Raw genomic sequence first — 18,381 nt, 5'->3', positions numbered from 1 at the left:
TAAATTTTCAGATGAATTTACGTAAGCAGTAATACACAAACTGCCCAGATTTCAATTTTTACCATTGAATGCAAAACACAAATCTTGCCTTTTTTATTTACTATTTTTATTAATTTTAATTTATTGTTATTTTTATAATTTTTTATAAATTTATTTTATTTTTGTGGATTGTTTTATATGCTTTTCTCTTGCAGCTTTCCACATAGTACACACATAACACGACTTCACGGCCTCAGGGCTCTTTTCCTGAATTCGGTAACAGGGGGTGAGCACCTTCCTTCAGAACACGTAGGGGGAGATTCACATCCATTCCCTTACAACCGCCCGCTGTCGGCACTGAACTAAATTGTAGTTTTTTTCCCCTGGAAATTAAGGATTTAAGCCCCGGGATCTGCGTGTTCCCTCCCCGCATCCCGCAGCCCCTCGGAACTACAACTCCCGTCAGGCCCCGCGGCGCGGAAGTGGAAGCGGCTCCGGAGGCGGGAGACTCAAGGTGGCCGAGACCGCCATGGAGAGGAAAGCGAGGCGGGTAACTGCGGGCTCGAACCGGAGCGGGTCGGGTCGGGTCGGGTCGGGACGAGGTTCTGGCGGTGGGGGGGTTGGTGGAGAAGGTATCGGTGGGCTCCTTTCCGAGGCCTCGCGGAGTCGTTCCCGGAGCCCGCGCTCCGCTTATCCCGGGGGCGGCTCTTCCCTTCCTCACCGGGCACCAACCCACCCCAGCGGTTTTTTATTTATTTTTTTTGAGAAAGGTTTGAGATAAAGGATTTTCTGTGCCCTTATCCTTGAGATAAAGGATTTTCTGGGGTGTAGGAACGAGCCCCTGTTGTTTCCTTGCCGCTGCCAGCGCTGGGGGGCAGGCAGGCAGGACGTGGTCCTTGGGAGGGGGAGGAGGGGGGTGTATTTTATTTTTATTTTTTTTATGCCCCGAATTCTGTGCTTATCCCACTTCACCCTCTGATGTTTCAGGGATAAGACCCCGAGATCGCTCCCCTCGAAGTATCAGCCCACGGTCCGTATTAGGGGTCAGACTGTGAAGATCGTGGGTGCTAGAGGGTTGCGGGTTTTTTTGCGTTTTGAGTATTTCTCATGGTGGAGAGTAGCAGGAGGATGTAATTCATCCTTTGTTCACGAGCCTGGAATCACAGAATCACTGAACCACAGAAAGTGAGGGGTTGGAAGGGACCTCAAAAGATCACTGAGTCCAACCCCCCTGCCAGAGCAGGGTCACCCACAGCAGTCACAGGAATGTGTCCAGGTGGGATTTGAATGTCTCCAGGGAAGGAGACTCCACAGCCTCCCTGGGCAGCCTGGGCCAGGGCTCTGTCACCTTCACAGTGAAAAAAATTCTTCCTTATATTTATTCAGAACTGCCTGTGCTCCAGTTCATAACCATTGTCCTATTGTTGGTCACCTCTGAGCAAAGCTTGGCTTCCTCCTCCTGGCTCTCCCCCTTTACATATTTTTAAACATCACTGAGCTCACCCCTCATTCTCCTGCAGAAGCTGCAGAGCTCCTCAGCTCCCTCAGCCTTTCCTCACCAGGGAGATGTTCCACTCCTTTTCATCATCTTGGTTGCCCTGTCCTGGAACTGAGGCTTTTGTGCAGTATTAAAGGGTTTTTATCTACATATAATTAGTGCTGTTTGCTTCTCTGGGCTTGATGGTTTTCTCCCTAGCACAGTTCTGGGAGATGCAGTGTAGATACAAGGAAGCAAATGATTTATGCTGAGGGTGGTGAGACCCTGGCCCAGGTTGCCCAGGGAGGTGGAAGATGCCCCATCCCTGGAACCATTCCAGGTCAGGTTGGATGGAGCTCTGAGCAACCTGATCCAGTTCTGATGTCCCTGCTGACTGCAGGGGTTGGACTGGACAGTCCAACCAACTTGAGAGGTCCCTTCCCACCCAAACCATTCAGTGATTCTGTGTTTCCTGTGTATCTAGCTGAGATGCTGCTATGGTAAAAGCATAAATAAGGACATGCTGGAAAGAACTGTCTTTTTAAAGTTATGAGGCTGGGCCCTTTTCCATCATTGGGTTGCTTAGATGCCTCAAACAAAGAATTTTTATTTTCTCAGTGTTGAACTTTCATGTGTTCAATAATTAACCAGCCATAATCTAATCTTTCAGTACCACTTGAGAGCATCGCATCAACCTTACTCTAATTGCTGACATTTTCAGTGGTAAAAACTGTGTTCTGCAGAGTTATGCCTGTCCACTGTCATAACCTCCTCTCCCCCTCTTCCCTGTAGAGACTCCCCAATTATCAGAGTTGGGGCAGGCATATCCCATGCTGCTTTAGTGCAGTAATTTTTTACCCAATGCAGCTGCCCAAATACCCACATAGCATCTCTTAGATCATTAGTATGTCTGCACCAAGTGAGTCCTGCAAATAAAAAGACTAATTTTTATTGACTTTGGGTAAGCATGTGTTCAGTGAAGTGGAGGAGATCAGAAGATAAAGGATTTTCTAAACTCCAGAGATTGTTTAAAACAGAAACAAAGGAACTTTAGGACTTGTTCTTCAGAAGTGGAGAGCTTGCAGCACTTCACATCTCACACATCTCTCTGCTGTTTTCTGTTGTTTCACTTGTTTATGCTTTTTATTTTCCTTCTCTGGCAGGTTGGTTTGTGGCTAAGGAAAATATATGGGAATAAGCCTATTCCACAGTTTAAAGTGACTGAGACATCAGTTAATATCTTGTATGAGATTGCAATGTACAGTGAAGCAAGAGACAGGGAAATTTCTTTGCTGATAGAGAACGTGAAGCAGAAGACAGCAGAATATGAAGCAGAAGGTTTGAAACTCCATTTCTCAGTTCAATCAAAATTAGAAGATTGTCTCTGTTAAATATTGTTGGCTTGTGAGATTTTACACTTGCATTTACACTTGCATTTACACTTGCATTTACACTTGCATTTACACTTGCATTTACACTTGCATTTACACTTGCATTTACACTTGCATTTACACTTGCATTTACACTTGCATTTACACTTGCATTTACACTTGCATTTACACTTGCATTTACACTTGCATTTACACTTGCATTTACACTTGCATTTACACTTACATTATATATACAATGGGAACAAACTCAGCTTTTGTTCTGGTGCAGCTTTTTCTACAATTCCTTCCCTTTGGCAAAATTTACAGTCATGAAAGGTTGGTCAAGAGCAATTTTTTAAGCCATCTTGAACAGTTCACTACTACCAGCAAGCAGATTAATTACTAAAACCTCCTAGCCTGCAGGGCTGAGTAACACAATATTGAAATATGGTCTGGTAAGACAAGGAAGGAACCCTACAGCTGACTTAAGAGTCTGAGCTGTTGCTAATCCACATTTAAGGAAAGCACTTGAGGAATCTGAGACAGCAGCAAGGTGATTAAGTTCTGCCTGAGCTCTCAGAGTGAGCATTTGATAATGGGCTTTTCTTGGACCACAGGAGTGGTGCAGGGCACCACAAAACATTTTTAACCCACCTGTTACAAGAGAGAGTCCCAGCTAGGCCTTTAAAGAATAGTGCTATAAAAAAATTACTATTTTGCCTTGTATTTGTTTTCCAGCTAAATATCTACAGAGCATTCTGGAAGGAAGCCTGGGTCTTTCCCCATCCAGGCTGTCCCGCAAAGCCTCCCGATGTCTTGATGCCCTGGCAAGGAGTGCAATGATACTTCAAACAAAGGACACTTCTCTTGTCAGGTAATTTTTCCCACTGTGCATTAAGGGTGATGCTCTGTGCTCCCTCCTTCTGTTTATTTTTTATCTATTCAATGGTTTCAAACTTGGGTTTTCACATCTGATGACTTGTCCAGCTTATTTTGCACCCTTTGAGCAGGTTTGGAGAACACAGGAGCTGAACACAAAGCTTTAGCTCTTGGTTATCCCCACCTGCAGATTCCAGCTGGAAGAGAGATAGTTTTCTTTTTAATAGCTAGAAAGAACAGTTCTGTGTTTTGGATTGAGCATGGGATTTGATATGAGAGGAATGCTGATAATACACAGATGGTTTAGCTGTTTGGAAGAAATCAAGGACTTTTCAACTTCCCATGCTTTCATAGCTTGCAGGTTCTCAGGAAGGTGGGAGGGAGGCATAGCCAGAGCAAAATATCCAAACTGGCCAGTGGAATATTCCATACCATGCTATGTCATGCTCAGTATATAGATGAGAGTTGGTTGGGAAGTTTCCCTCTCTTCCAGGATTGCAGTTTCAGGGTTTCCCTCCCACAGGATTGCTAGCTTGAGGCAGGCTGAGCATGGGTCAGAGGGTGGTTAGCAGTTGCACTGCACATCACTTACTTGTAAATTATCCTGTTAGTATCGTTATTACTATTATTTTATTACTCTTATTAATTTATTTATATTATTAATTTTTTTTTATCTCATGAGTCTCTTTTACCTTTCCATTTCCCTCTCCCCAGCCCCAGGGGGGGGCAGAGGAAGAGGAAAATTAAGACTGCACTGATGCAAGAATATTTACCTGCCTGCCAGGTCAAACCATGACACCCAGCAAAGGAAGTCTCCAAAGCCTGAGAAGTGCATTTGCCAGACTTAAATCCCTCTCTTTTTTGGCCATGCTTTTGTGGTCAGGGGCTGCAGGATGTTGCCACTCAGACTGTTGTGCCAGGCTGTGCAAGCTGCAGCAGGATTCATGCTGCTTAGGCAAGGACTGGGGAACTGTAACTCATCTCTCAGCCTCAGCTCCTCATTCTATCCTCTCTTATCTGCCCTCAGTTAATATAAGGAATTTCCCTTGGCCACAGAGGGCTGGCAGCTCTGGGCCCCTCTCCCTAGCCTGGCCTTGGCCCATAAAACATCAGGTTTGTGCTTCACACTGGCAGTAAGGAAGGACCTAAATCTGCCTTGGAATCTGATTTTTGTTTTCTTTTGAGTACCTTGGGGTGAATACAATTGGCAAGGCAGTAGTGCAGCTCCTGTCAAACCCAGTGATTATATTCACTAGAGTGCCAGGTCTTGTTGAGTTCCCCCTGCTTGCTGGGCCACTTCTCCTTTCAGGTGAAATGTTTATTAGCAGAGGGCAGCAAATACCCTCAGTGACTTTTTTTACTTCCCTCCTCTAAGATAGCTGGCAGTTACCTGGTGGATCAAGACATAAGAACAAAAAAAAACCCAAAACCCCAGTCATTTGTGTAAAGTGTGGAGAAAATAATAATAATAATAATAATAATAATAATAATAATAATAATAATAATAATAATAATGATGATGATGATGATGATGATTCTGAGTTTCAGAAGAGCTGCCTCCTGAGCATTGCCACTGAATCTCTCTTTTCACCAGCTTCTTCGGGGCCATCAATGATATGACTGCAGAGCTGTATGCAACAGAAGCCAAAAACAGAAAAATGGAAAGGAAACTGATCAGGATGAGGGACAAACTAACTGCAACACTGCTGCTGGAGCAGAAGTTAAAGGAGTGAGTAATAGATGGGAAAAAGGAAAGTTGTAAGAGATACATCTATCTTCATCATGGAACGTTGTTTGTGATAACTGGCAAGGATAACTGAATTTTCAGGGTATTGACAAGATACAGTATTTGTAACTGTCTGTCAAAAGCCACGTGCTTTGGACATATTCAATAATCAAAACAGATCTGTGGTATCATCAAGCCATTTTAAACCAAACAAGCAGTTTTCAGGTATGGGCTGGCATCTTACACCAGCTGCTTTCTCCTGAGATTGAAGGCAAACCTGGTTTTATTACCACATCTGGTGTGTGCTGTGTAGTCAGAGTGAAGGAGACAGGCAAAACAAAAAACATTCCCAGCTAAGAATTTCCTTTAACCAGTGTGTGGGACACTTAAAAAAAGAAATAAATAATTGATATCAAGTAACTTCCCTAGAGGATGTTATCTGAAGTGCTTGGTCAAGCATTGCAGAATCCACCTCTGCCTTTAGTGGCCCAGATGCTCTCCACAGCCCCCTTCATTTTAAGGGTTGCCATGGCCCCTCTCTGTGATCTTGAGTTTAGCTTGCATAACAGGTCACTAACTGAATTAGGGAATTAAGCAAGAAGACTGTGCTTTTATGCAGATGGCTTTACCCTTGGCCTTTTTGGGGTTTTTTTGGAGGCTGGGTGTCAGAGCTATGGATGTTTCCACTGGGAAATCTAATGGGGAAACGCAACTGTTCTCTCCCTTTTCTGCTGTTGGTTGTATTGCATGGTTTCACTTGGGCATAGGTAATTAGCCAGTATTTGTGTACTGGTATCTCTTTGAATGTAAATGTTTGTTTATTATTGTATTTTTTTAAGGGATATTAAAAAAGCAGAAGAACAACTGGAAGAAGCAAGTACCAGGTTTGAAATCCGAAAACGTGATTTGAAGTTCTTAACAGACAAAAGTCTGGATATGTCAATCAGGATCGGAATTGCTGAGGTAGGTGGAACAAATGTTCCAATGTGATGTTGTGACAGGATTGCACCATCATAGGTGGTCAGGCCCAAAACTGCTGTTACAGAGACATCCCAGGAACATCCTAAGCCTGAGGACTGAGGACTCTTGGGCTAAGCTGTGTGCCCAGGTGGCCAAGAAGGCCAATGGCATCCTGGCCTGTATCAGGAACAGCGTGGCCAGCAGGTCCAGGGAAGGGATTCTGCCCCTGTGCTCAGCCCTGGGGAGGCCACACTTTGAGTCCTGTGTCCAGTTCTGGGCCCCTCAGTTCAGGAAGGAGATTGAGGTGCTGGAGCAGGTCCAGAGAAGAGCAAGGAGGCTGGGAAGGGATCCAGCACAAGTCCTGTGAGGTGAGGCTGAGGGAGCTGGGGGTGCTGAGGCTGGAGAAGAGGAGGCTCAGGGGAGACCTCATCACTCTCTCTACAACTCCCTGAAAGGAGGTTGGAGCCAGGGGGGGGTTGGGCTCTTTTCCCAGGCAACTCTCAGCAAGACAAGAGGGCACAAGAGGTCTCAAATTGTGCCAGGGGAGGTTTAGGTTGGCCATGAGAAAGAATTTCTTTAGGGAGAGGGTGATCAGACATTGGAATGGGCTGCCCAGGGAAGGGGTGGATTCTCCATCCCTGGAGATATTTCAAAAGAGCCTGGATGTGGCACTCAGTGCCATGGGCTGGGAACTGCAGTGGGAGTGGATCAAGGGTTGGACTTGATGATCTCTGAGGTCCCTTCCAACCCAGCCAATTCTATGATTCTATGAACAAGACAGTGGGTTACTACAATTAAGTTGTTCCTGATATATTCCTGGTGTCTCTCCAGGACGCTCTGTGAAGTGCAAGGACACCCTGTGAAATGCAAGGACATTTTATCTTCTTTCACTGAAAAATGTGTGAGCTCAGACTACCTTGTGCTTATTGTCAGGTTTTCTCATGTAAGAGCATACAAGCAGCTACTGCTAGAGCAGCTAATCCACTGAAATAAATTCTGTGTCAAAAATCTGAATAAAACGTGGTTTTTTTTTGAATTAGTGAATGGTTAAACATGAAAGTCAGAAGCTGTACTGCCTTCTCATTCACAGTTCCTACATGATGAAGGAGATGTGAATGCTTTATTTAACACTTAGATGCTGTCCATTACCTTGATGAAAAACATTGTAGGCACTTTACTGAGAAGCCTCTTCCCAGCATTGCCCCCTGCTTTTCTCCCACCAGTTCTTGATACAACTTTCAGTAGCAGCTGATTTCAAATACCAGCAATAGCTGTGGCTCAGATAGCACACGTTGCTGTTGTTGACAAACTGTGTTCTTGTTTGCCAGCTTAGATGAACACCCAAGGAAGTGGCAAAACCTTTCTTCCTCAATCTTATGTTTTGTGGTCAGATACAAACAAACTCTTTCCTGTTTGTAGGAGAAGTTTCTGGCCTCTGGCTTTGACGTGTCGCTGACACATGATTCACTCATGGAGTTGTCTGAGGTAGGTCCTCTGGTACAAGATGGATGTTTCTGCAGTGGTACAGAACAGGATTGTTTGTCTAGTGGTTTCAGGAAATTAATTTTGCTACTTGGTTACCTGAATCAGTATCAATAGCAAGAAGAAGTATAATTAAAGATCCCTTAAATGGATACCTCTGAACTGGGATATATTGGATGGGTTTGTCTATCTTAGCCACTGAGAAGCATCTGTGGCTGCTGTAGAGGTGCCTTTTCTTCAGGGTTAAACAAGGGGAATGACTGGAAACTTTATTTTTGTTGCCTTTTTTGGTTTTCCCACTCTTCTGCCTCTGTCTGTAACTGGGAATAGAGCCTACTAGAGAATTGCCATGGCATAAAAATCCCTGCTACTGACAGAAAATTGGCAGCCCATGACCTGCCTCCTTTCTCTGTGATCTGGGTTAAAAACAGAGTGAGCTATATCCTATTACATGGCTGCCTATGTATTGCAATTACCTAATAGAATGACCCAGGTGATTCCTTCTAGTTCATGTGAAACAATGAGCAAGGAAAGGAGGTCAAGTGGAGCCCAAATCCTGACCCACCATATGCTTTCTTATTTTTAATCTTGTGTCTTTAAATATAACATTTTTTTTGCTGTATTGTAAGCCCAGCAGGAAAATCTGTTAAAAGAAAATCATTATTTCTAGCTAGATTCTCCAGCTGTGTGGTGAAGCATTTGTACACAGGTAACATACATTTGTGGTATTCTGTCTGCAGAATATATTAATAATAATAATAATATATAATATTATTTTTATTACTGTAATATGAGTTTAGTCTTCCCATTTATGTTGCTAGCTTATCCTGCATGTTGGTTAAGTTGAACAATGAAAATAATAGGTCTCCTGAGTTTTATGTTGTCAGTTTCCTGAACCAACACTGGATGGCAATGTTTACATTGCACAGTGTTCCGGAAGAGTACTAAAAGAAAAAAGAATTTCTGTGGGAATTTGACACATAAAAAGTTGTAGGCAATTGTCTAAACTTGTCATCTTCTAGAACCTGAGCATAAGGGCAGGCTGACTTGCTGACATGTCTGTATCTGCTTTGCCAAGAGCTCAGTGAATTGGGCAGCACATATGACTGTCTTCAGAATGTGGGTTTATTTGGTTTTTTGGGTTGTTTTTTCCTTTAAGTTGATTATTTGAAAAGAGTTGAGGACTGTGGAAGGTGCTCATTTTTCAAGCCCAAAGAGAAATGACTTTTCCTTGCTAGCAGACTAAGCAAAGCCATACAAGCAGAAGGGGAGGCTTTGGTGGTGCAAATGCAAAGCTGCTATCACACAGCAGCTATTGGTGTGAGAATGTTTCCCTTTCCTTGGGGCTCAGTTCTCTGCCCTGCAGTGAGATTGACAGTGAAAAGTCATGCTGGTGAATTCTCACTTGAAGTCCCCTCTCCCTTCAGGGAGGTGAGGTCAGGTGCTTTTACAGTTAAAAAAAAAAAAAAAAAAGAAGTTTGAAGGTGTCTTCGGAACAGAGAAAAATTAATTGATACCTCTGAGTAAAGCTAGCTGACTGATAACTGAGTGAATGGCAGATCTTTAGTTTTCTGTGGGTTTTAAGAAGGATCATGAAAGCCAAGACCTTTGAATTCTGAAATGCTGTAGATAATTGTGGACCTATTAAACTAATTTACATTACTTCTGTAAGTAAGACTATAACCTGCCTTGCTCTCTTCACAGGAAGTGGCTAAACTGACTAAAGAAATTGCACCTTTGCAGAAGAAGCTGAAGGCTTACCAAGATTTACCCCCTGTAATTATTTTTTCCACTCATCTATTGTATTTGCCATCAGATTAATTTTAATGGTATTCAGAATGTAAAGGATGTTGTGATGGTTTCAGTGGACAAGCTAATGTCTTACAGGTCTACTAATGGATGTAAACAGAGGCTGTACTTAAACAGAAGGCTGTATGTATTTATTAACCAAAGCAAAAAAATTAGGTATTCTTACCAGGCAATGTTGGTTAAAAAAAAAAATATACATAGATTCACTGGGTGAGCTCAGCGTGAAGCTGAATTGGCCCAAAATTAGACAAAGAAATATGAAAGAGAACATAATTCCTCAGTATAAAGTTTTTTTGGGATTTACCAGTATATTAGCTATACATGTCATCAGGATGTCACTATGTTGGATACAGCACCCTGTGCAGAGGTTGGAGGTCAAAGCAAGATTTTAATGATTATTACAAAGCATACACATGTGAGTGTAATCCCCTAAATAAGTGCTCTAACTTGTGTGAGTACTGGCTGCTTCACCAGTTTCTCTGATTTCTCTTGAGGGTGCTGGGTACTTAGCAGGACCATGTCTAAAATCCATTTCCTTCATTGGCAGGTTTGCAAAATTAATACTAAAAATGGGCTGGGTTTTTTCTAGACTTAAGGCCATACCAAACTTCTGAAAAATAATGGGGTCGCCCAAACCAAGCTGATACTAGGCTCTTAAAGTCAGTGCTTTCTGCACGTGAAAGGTGAATGCAAAATGGATTTCACTGTCCCTGAATTCCCCCTGGTGCACACCATCAGACTCTGGCAATTATTTGGGTACTCTGTTTCCAGCTGAGATACTGATTTTTGTGCCATTTTCTCTCATTAGAGCATTATTCGTGCACGAGTGAAGATCGCAGAAGCCAAACGAGAACTGGTAAGTGTTTTTTTCTGGGGGGGGGAGTTGTTTATCCTTCTCAGCTATTTAAATGAGTGTTGGTGTTCCAAAACAAGCTATATGTATTATTGGCTGTGGATTTATCTACCTCAGATTATAGTCTTAATGATCTCTAGAGGGAAATTTGCTGTGGTAAAGGCAGAAGCCATGTTGATTGGTAAGAGGAACTGGTGGGGGAATGCTATCTAAGATTCAGAAGTAGTTGATGGCAAAATGGCATAAGTGGGGATTAGATTTCTGTATCCCTCTGGATTTTGTCTGCTTCGCCTGTCAGAATGTTTATTCACTCAGCTGTGTGGCAGCTTTCTGGTCACTCACCCTTCCTTGCTGCTCCTGAGCTCTGAGGGCTTTAGGGCCCATGTTTTATTTAGTACCTGCCCTATGGACTGCAGTGAAGACCTTCCCCTATAAAGCACAATGCCCATTTCATCCACACTTGTGTAATCTGCAGGAAACAGTCAATAAAAAATTTTTTGGGAAGCTCATTTATAGCTTTCCTGGGTGGGCAGGGCCACACCTGCACACATAGCCTGTCTTTAGGGTACTATCTTCTTTCTGAAAGATAAAGCACAGGCTATTCAGTGAAAGCCTTAAAGCTGTCATTGAAAATCACAGCTGTTTGAGAGCATTTTGTACATTTCCAGGTGGAACTGCTCTGCTTGGTAAAAACCCCCCCGGTTTTGGTTCAGAAATACAAGTTCCCCTTACCATCCTGAGGCTTTTATCAGGCCAGATCCTCACCTCTGGGGTGTTCCTGTTCAGCTTGAAGGTGTCTGATGCCACACTGGGACACAGCAGCTGGCCTTGTGTAGCCCTTCGTTTTGAGTCGTCCTGGTAGTGGTCTGCAGAGGCTGCTGCTGTTGGCAGCAGTGACAGTTTCCAGCTGAATACTCAGGTTGGTCAGTGCCAACAAGATCTGAAGATTTTGTCTAACGGGAATCTAAGAAAACTCTTTCGTGAGCACTGATCCCTCTTGTTTTTGTTTTTTTTTTCTTTTTCTTCTGCCAGAATATCTTGGACGAAATGTTCACAGCAGAGATTGATAAGGCATTTTCTTAGACGTCCAGGAGATACCGGTACACTTGAAGGGGACTGCAAGGAAGATGATTTCCTTTCTAGTGTCTATTTGCAGTAGTAAAACATTTGGGGCTTGTTACTGTACTTCTGCTGCTTTTGGCCTTGCCCTTCTTGCTGTTGGATGGCACATTTGTGACCTCCCAGCAAGAATGCTCAAGCCTACAGCTCATGTAGCCTTGCATTTGTAAACCTCACTTAATTTTCATTAAATATCCCCCAAACTTGCTGCTTGTTTTACCAGTTCTTTTTCCCTGTGTGATGATATACAGCTGCAACTGGTGTCCAGATAGCACCTTCACCAGAAGATGTCCCTATCAGGATTCTGTTGACCATTACCACTTATAATTGAACTGATCAGGGAGTTTGGTTTCCTTTTTCCCTGTCCAGGCTTTGGATTGTGTTTTTTCCTGAAGTCCTCTCCTTGGTGGGGCAAGTACAGTGGTGACAGACCCTCTTTACATCTACTAGGTCGCTGACTTTTGCTCCCTTGTTTTGTTTTCTGTCATCACATCAGGGTTAGGGACATATTTTTTTTTGTTGTTGTTATTCCATTCATAGCATGTCTGATGCTTACCAAGTTGAGAAGATGAGTTTTAAGAGGCTTGTGCCTGGAGTGCTTCTTAGTCTGAACATTTTCCTCAAAAAGAAGTGAACAGTTAAGTTTCTTCTTAGTATCTTCAGCAGGGATTTGATATGTTAATCAAGGTGTACAGTGCAGAAATGGTGATCTAGGGCTCAGAATAGCAGCTCCTGATGCCTTTTAAAGCTCTGCAGCACCCAAGGCAGACCACAAAGGAAATTTTTCTTCTCTGTGAAGGCTGTCTATCCTCTTGTACTACTCCCACAGGGGAAAAAACTGAGGTGAGATGTAGAAGCAGCAGCCTCCTAGGGTTCTTTAGAAATCTGAGAAAAAGGAAACCCATGGCACTAAGTTGTTGGGTTTGCCCATTTTTCAAGGCTTTGAGAGATACCAGTCTACTGTTGACTACTTGTTGTTCCTCCTTATGTTCTAAATAGAGCTAAGCAAACAAAAGTAGATAAATGGCTTTATGGACAGTGAAGTGATAGCTTTAAAACCAAAAAAGGGCTTTATGGTAAGACCTTTCTAGGTCTGAAAATACATTGATATTTTCATAGAACCACTGTGGGACCTGGTCATTTTGAAGCTAGAATTGTCCTTTCCAATGCTGCTTCAAATGTTATCTTCCAGAAGGGTCCCCATAGCCTTCCTTTTATTCCCATGCTACTACCACACCACCCTTGAACACCCCAGCTTTTAAAAGTTGTTCTGTACTAAAGCAAAAAATCTGAAAATCTCCTGCGGATGGGGAAAACCCCAAGATCTAGAAATAGTGGAAGCACTTAAGGATGTCAAGCATGTCCTTGCTTGACAAGGCCTGTTTGTACTGGGCCTGTTTGTACTGGGCAACATCCAGACATGCAGCAATGGTGACAATTTGTATGTACATCTGTTTGCAATTAGAGTTGCAAAAGATTATGGTAACGATTTAGCATGGTGTGCCTGTTGCCAGGAGCTGTTAGTTCACTGCAGAAATTGATTTCCCTGATCTACAGGAAGGCAGATTCTATTGCTTCATGTCCTTCCTTGAAGAAACAGGATCATGAGATCTGTGTCAGGTTATCTATAGGGTGTAGCTCTGGGTTCCAAGATGCTGCAAGCTCAGGTTGACGTGGGTCTCAGTGGAGTGCCTTCCTCATCTCATTTCTCTTGCTGTGATGGGGAAGAATTGAAGGATCTTCACTTCTTGTGAGTCACTGCTTGTCTGAAACTCTTCTGGAGGCAGTTCTTGTTTAATTTCAGGTTTTTAAAACAAGAAATTAGGAATGGGTTAGTTACTTTACTTTTGTTACCTCAGTTTTGTGACTCTTTTGAGGTTTGATTTTTTTTTTTCTGAGCTGGAAATCAAGATGGCAGGAGGGAGTGGACAAGCCATCTTTTGCAGGGGGTAAGCTGGCTGAAGGGGAAATCCAGAGCTGTCATGGTAGTACAAGGATGACTACAGGTACAGCTACTTCTTATACACACACACACACAAAAAAAAAAAAAAAAAAAAAGGCACCAAAAGAAGAGAAGGGAGGTGTCTGAATCTGGAAGGACCAAGAGGAGCATAATGTGATTTTTCCAGTTGTGAAAGGGTAAAGAAGTCAGTATCAAAAGGCATCAGAATGTAGCTGTGGAGTATACAGCAGAGAATGATCCAAGCAGAAATCCATTGTAAGGCACTGGAGGTCATGGCCTGACAATTAAGGAATCTTAATCACTGAAAGCTTTTAAGAGCAGATCAGGAACGCTTTGGATAAGTGTTTATAATGTGAGGAAGCCTTGATCATGCTTTGGGATAGAAACACAGTTTAGAGGAGGGCTTGAGGGTGCTGCCAGCCCTGCTTCTCAACAAGAGCCTCAAGACTTTGGTGCAGCTCACATCAGATGAAGGCTTTTCATCACCCACGTGTAACCATGACTCATGGCTTAGGAGGATTTCCTGGGGCTGTGGCACTCCCTTAGCAAGGCTTCATCATGTAACACAGCACCAGGTGTGAAAACTGGGGTCTGTCCTCCCCCTGCACCCCCAGGGCAGCTGTGCTGCTCCCCGACTGCTGCCATTTCACAGCATGTGCTGCATCCCTTTCCTGGGCAAAGAGCCCAAGTGTAGAGAGCAGCAGGGCCAGACTGACTGGAAAAGCTGTCCAAAGGCAGCCTGAGTGTTGAATTGGAAATGCAAAGAGGGGGAATAAATAAATAAATAAATAAATAAATAAATAAATAAAACACACACACAAAAAAAAAAAAAAAAACCAAAAAAACCAAACAAAAAACCCAAAAAAAAACCAAAACCAAACCACCCAGCAGCTGCATCTGAGCTGTGTGCCACAGCTGAGCCACAGCACATGCAACACCAGTCATCAGCCAGTTGTCAGGCCAGGATTTCAGCTCCTGGACTTGTCAGTGTGATTTCTCAGCTCTTTGATTTCGTGTCTGGGTGGGCAGAGGGCAAGTGTGTGGAGTTGTCCTTCCCCCCCCTCTGGGTGTCTTGGGGCAGCCCCAGCTTTCCCAGTGGATGCTGGCTGATTGGATCATAGAATCATAGAATTGGCTGGGTTGGAAGGGACCTCAGAGATCATCAAGTCCAACCCTTGATCCACTCCCGCTGCAGTTCCCAGCCCATGGCACTGAGTGCCACATCCAGGCTCTTTTGAAATATCTCCAGGGATGGAGAATCCACCCCTTCCCTGGGCAGCCCATTCCAATGTCTGATCACCCTCTCCATAAAGAAATTCTTTCTCATGGCCAACCTAAACCTCCCCTGGCACAACTTGAGACCTCTTGTGCCCTCTTGTCTTGCTGAGAGTTGCCTGGGAAAAGAGCCCAACCCCCCCCTGGCTCCAACCTCCTTTCAGGGAGTTGTAGAGAGTGAGGAGGTCTCCCCTGAGCCTCCTCTTCTCCAGCCTCAACACCCCCCGCTCCCTCAGCCTCTCCTCATAGGATCTGTGTTCGAGTCCCTTCACCAGCCTGGTTGCCCTCCTTTGGACCTGTTCGAGGACCTCGATATCCTTCCTGAACTGAGGGGCCCAGAACTGGACACAGGACTCGAGGTGAGGCCTCACCAGGGCTGAGCACAGGGACAGAATCACCTCCTTGGACCTGCTGGCGACGCTGGATGCCTCACCAGAGGTCCTGCAGAGGCAGGAGGAACACACCAGTCTTGGTTGGTGAAAATGTTTGATTTTTGGGGCTTAACCCTCTGCCCTGGCAGCTGCTGAGTGTTTCCAGGGAGGGCACAGTGGGTGGTGAGGAGGGAGGCTGCCAGCTGGACCCCTCTGCTGTTGTATCCCCTGGAATAATCACCCAGCTGAGAATAACACAAATGCCTTGAGAGGCCCCTCTGGGTTCAGCCTCTCCTCAGGTTACATCAGCTGCTCCTCTCTGAGCTCCCAGCCTGATTTTTGGAGCTGTCTGTCTATTAACACCTGCAAGATGGGAGCAGTTGTGCTCGATGGGGGCTTCACATGGGGTTTCCATCCACAGCTCCGTGGTGTGGGATGCTGCAGGGCTGGGGATGGAGCTGGGCTGTGCTGCAGGTCCCTTGGCTTTACAAAGTGTAAAAGATGCACTGGATGCTTTACAATCATGCACTCAATTCCTCCTCTTGCAAAATGTGAGGATCCAAACTCCATCTGACACAAAAAAAAAAAAAAAAAAAAATTAAATTATGCTCTAGATGTGAAGACCAGTGGTCAACCTCAAGTGTGAACCTGAGTATGTTTTACCACACAGTGACTATCATATAATGCAAAATAATAATTGCTTTAGGAAAAAAAAAATGGGAATTCATCCCCAGATTAGCTAGGGGGGTAGGGATTTATTTAAAGGAAAACATTAGGCTATTAAAACCAGGATAAAAAAAAAATGCTGGAAAAACAAAATAGAGGAGATAAATTTAAGGCTATCAAGGTAAAATATGTATATATGTATGCTTAAAATGCCTTGGATGAAAAGAGATTTTTTTATTGCCTTTTTTAGCAATATATTTTGGCTAGTAATATAAAAATGCCCTATAAACATTTCATTGTGGTTGCTTTTCATTCTTCCTTTCACTTAAAGCATCAATTTTTTTCCCCCCCACTCATATCAACCCTTTACTAACTACAGAAAATTAACATGGGATTTTGTAGTTAAATACAATTTTTAAAACATTAAAATAGTTTCAAGATCTATTTTTAAAGTTGGTTGCATTTAATACCAGGAAAATAGTCCAAATATTCTTATGGCACTCAATTCTGGTTTGGGTCCTTACAAGCAAAAATAGTGATGTGTCAAGATTGTGAACGTACTTACAATATTTTTCATTACAACTAGCACCAAATAGGTTTTACTGGTCTGGGAAAGATTTTGCATCTGAACTATTCTTTGAATTTTGAAATTACAGGGTCAGCAGTGCAGCAGCAGTAATCCTGGTCTGCATGGTCTTGTGTGCTTCAGGGAAGGCTTCAGTTTGCCTCTGGGTATGCAGTTGCCATTAGGACCTTCAAGCAGCTTTGGAAACTTGCATGCTCACTTCATTAAAAAAATTCAGTGCTAGGGGAGAAGGATTTCTGCTTCTCCAATTCAGTAATATTTCTTATGGGGGAAAAAAAAAAAAAAAAAAAAGGGACCAAAACAACCAACAAAAATGACAACTTTTAAGTGAGAAAGCAGAGGCTTTACCAAGATGTGTTTAAAGCAGAACTTGTGGTTCCTTCTCTTACTGATGGGTACCACCTCTGTGGGAGGACACAGCACTGCCCTGAAGCCATTCAGCATCACACCATCCCTCCTGAACCCTGCAATCTCTGGTTAAAAAAAAAAAAAACACAACACAACCAACATCCCCAAAACTGACCTGGTGCCATAGATACCTCCTCTAGTCCCTCACTCAAGATGCCCTTAGTGCTAGCTAATACTGGGGGGTAAAAACTAGCAGCAAGGAATGGTTGTGCCTCTTCCTGCCCCAGGAGACAGGGTCTGTATTTTGGGGGATGGGGTGGGGTGGGTGAACCCCTCAGTGTCCTGCTCCCCTTTTCTGTGTGGCTGCAGAGGAACCCGTGGTGCCTTGGTGAAGCCCAGCAAGGGGAGGGCTTGGCTGTGTTTCAGCAGCAGCACATTTGTGATTTCAGATGCTTGGCAGCCTGCAGCCCAGCCTGGAAAAATGGGCGTTGTTGAAATGTTACTGGGAAGGTGAAGTTTCTATATATTCCTTCTGCAGGAGGGTGCTTAGTCACCGTGCCTATGGAGGCTGCCACCACGGGGGTCAGGAAGGTGAGCTCTTGGGAAGTCATTTTCCCAGCCTGGAGCTAAAGGGAAGCTTTTTGGCCTGGGTCTGGTTGTGAGGTGAGAGCAGGGATGCTCAAAATCCCGGTGGCAGAAGCTGAGTGGGAACCTGAGTGCTCTCCCATCCAGCTTTTACCCTGACACAGGAGCATGGCTCAAGGTTGCTCCTGCTCCAGCACTGAGCTAATTTCCTCCCATTGTCTTTGGGGGAGCAGGAGTTCAGCAGGGGGGAGGTGGCAGTGGTGGTGACAAATCCTCTGGAAGCTCAGGCTTGCACTTTTGGGACCCTCTGCAGCTGAAGGAGCCTCCCCCTCCTCCCTTCCCTGGTGATCCTGCCTGGAGATGTCCCACGGAGGCTCCCACTTCCCAGCCTCATTTCTTCCTGGTGGAGTTCTTATCGCTTCCTTGTGGGGGTAACTAATGCTGAAATCATTTCACTCTTGGCAGAGGTGGTGGAAGAGTGATAAAACAGAGCCAAAGGAGCCTGGAAGAGGTGCTGGGCTGTGCTCCCGAACTTCCTGGAGCCAGCACCACCTCTTGCCTTTCCTCCTCGCTTCCTAATCTTTCAGCTCATCTCCCTGAAAATTCAGAATGAGTCCCCTGGTATTTCTCCTAACCCAGCATTTAAAATCTCAGGCAATAAACCTTTCACCACTTCCCTTGGGGAGACAATTTCCCAGCCTACGGTTTTCCATTCACACGCTTTCCACCCTGATTCTCATCTTAAACATGCCCTTCCTTAATTTCACCCCATTAAAATCATTAACTTATCACCAGCCTTCTCCCTTCATGCCACCTCATTCAAATATTTACAGATCACTGATGTCTCCCCGCTTAGTTTACTAATTCCATTGTACCTATGGCAGCCAGAATTTTTTTTTTTTCCTTTTCTATATTTTTTTTTTTTTTCCCTTT

General features: G+C 44.1%; 1 protein-coding gene across 1 annotated transcript; it reads left to right on the top strand.

Moving 5' to 3' along the window:
• The first annotated feature begins 384 nt into the window (after positions 1-384).
• HAUS1 (HAUS augmin like complex subunit 1) lies at positions 385-11,862 on the top strand. The gene is made up of 9 exons (XM_071730803.1): positions 385-529; positions 2,620-2,794; positions 3,565-3,700; positions 5,300-5,434; positions 6,271-6,394; positions 7,811-7,876; positions 9,578-9,681; positions 10,493-10,538; positions 11,568-11,862. The coding sequence occupies exons 1-9, from the start codon at positions 509-511 to the stop codon at positions 11,616-11,618; spliced, it is 858 nt and encodes a 285-aa protein (XP_071586904.1). The 5' UTR covers positions 385-508; the 3' UTR covers positions 11,619-11,862.
• Positions 11,863-18,381: the final 6,519 nt, after the last annotated feature.

Source organism: Heliangelus exortis, chromosome Z (assembly GCF_036169615.1).
Source record: "Heliangelus exortis chromosome Z, bHelExo1.hap1, whole genome shotgun sequence".
Classification (NCBI taxonomy): Eukaryota; Metazoa; Chordata; class Aves; order Apodiformes; family Trochilidae; genus Heliangelus; species Heliangelus exortis.
The sequence above is the reverse complement of the archived record's forward strand: the minus strand, read 5'-3'. Positions and strand labels throughout refer to the sequence as shown.

Excerpts from the sequence above, each read along its gene's own strand:
- HAUS1 (XM_071730803.1), top strand. The coding sequence starts at position 509 with ATGGAGAGGAAAGCGAGGCGG. Across the intron at positions 9,682-10,492 it reads TCCACTCATCTATTGTATTT|CATTATTCGTGCACGAGTGA; the intron begins GCCATCAGATTA and ends CTCTCATTAGAG. Across the intron at positions 10,539-11,567 it reads CAGAAGCCAAACGAGAACTG|AATATCTTGGACGAAATGTT; the intron begins GTAAGTGTTTTT and ends TTCTTCTGCCAG.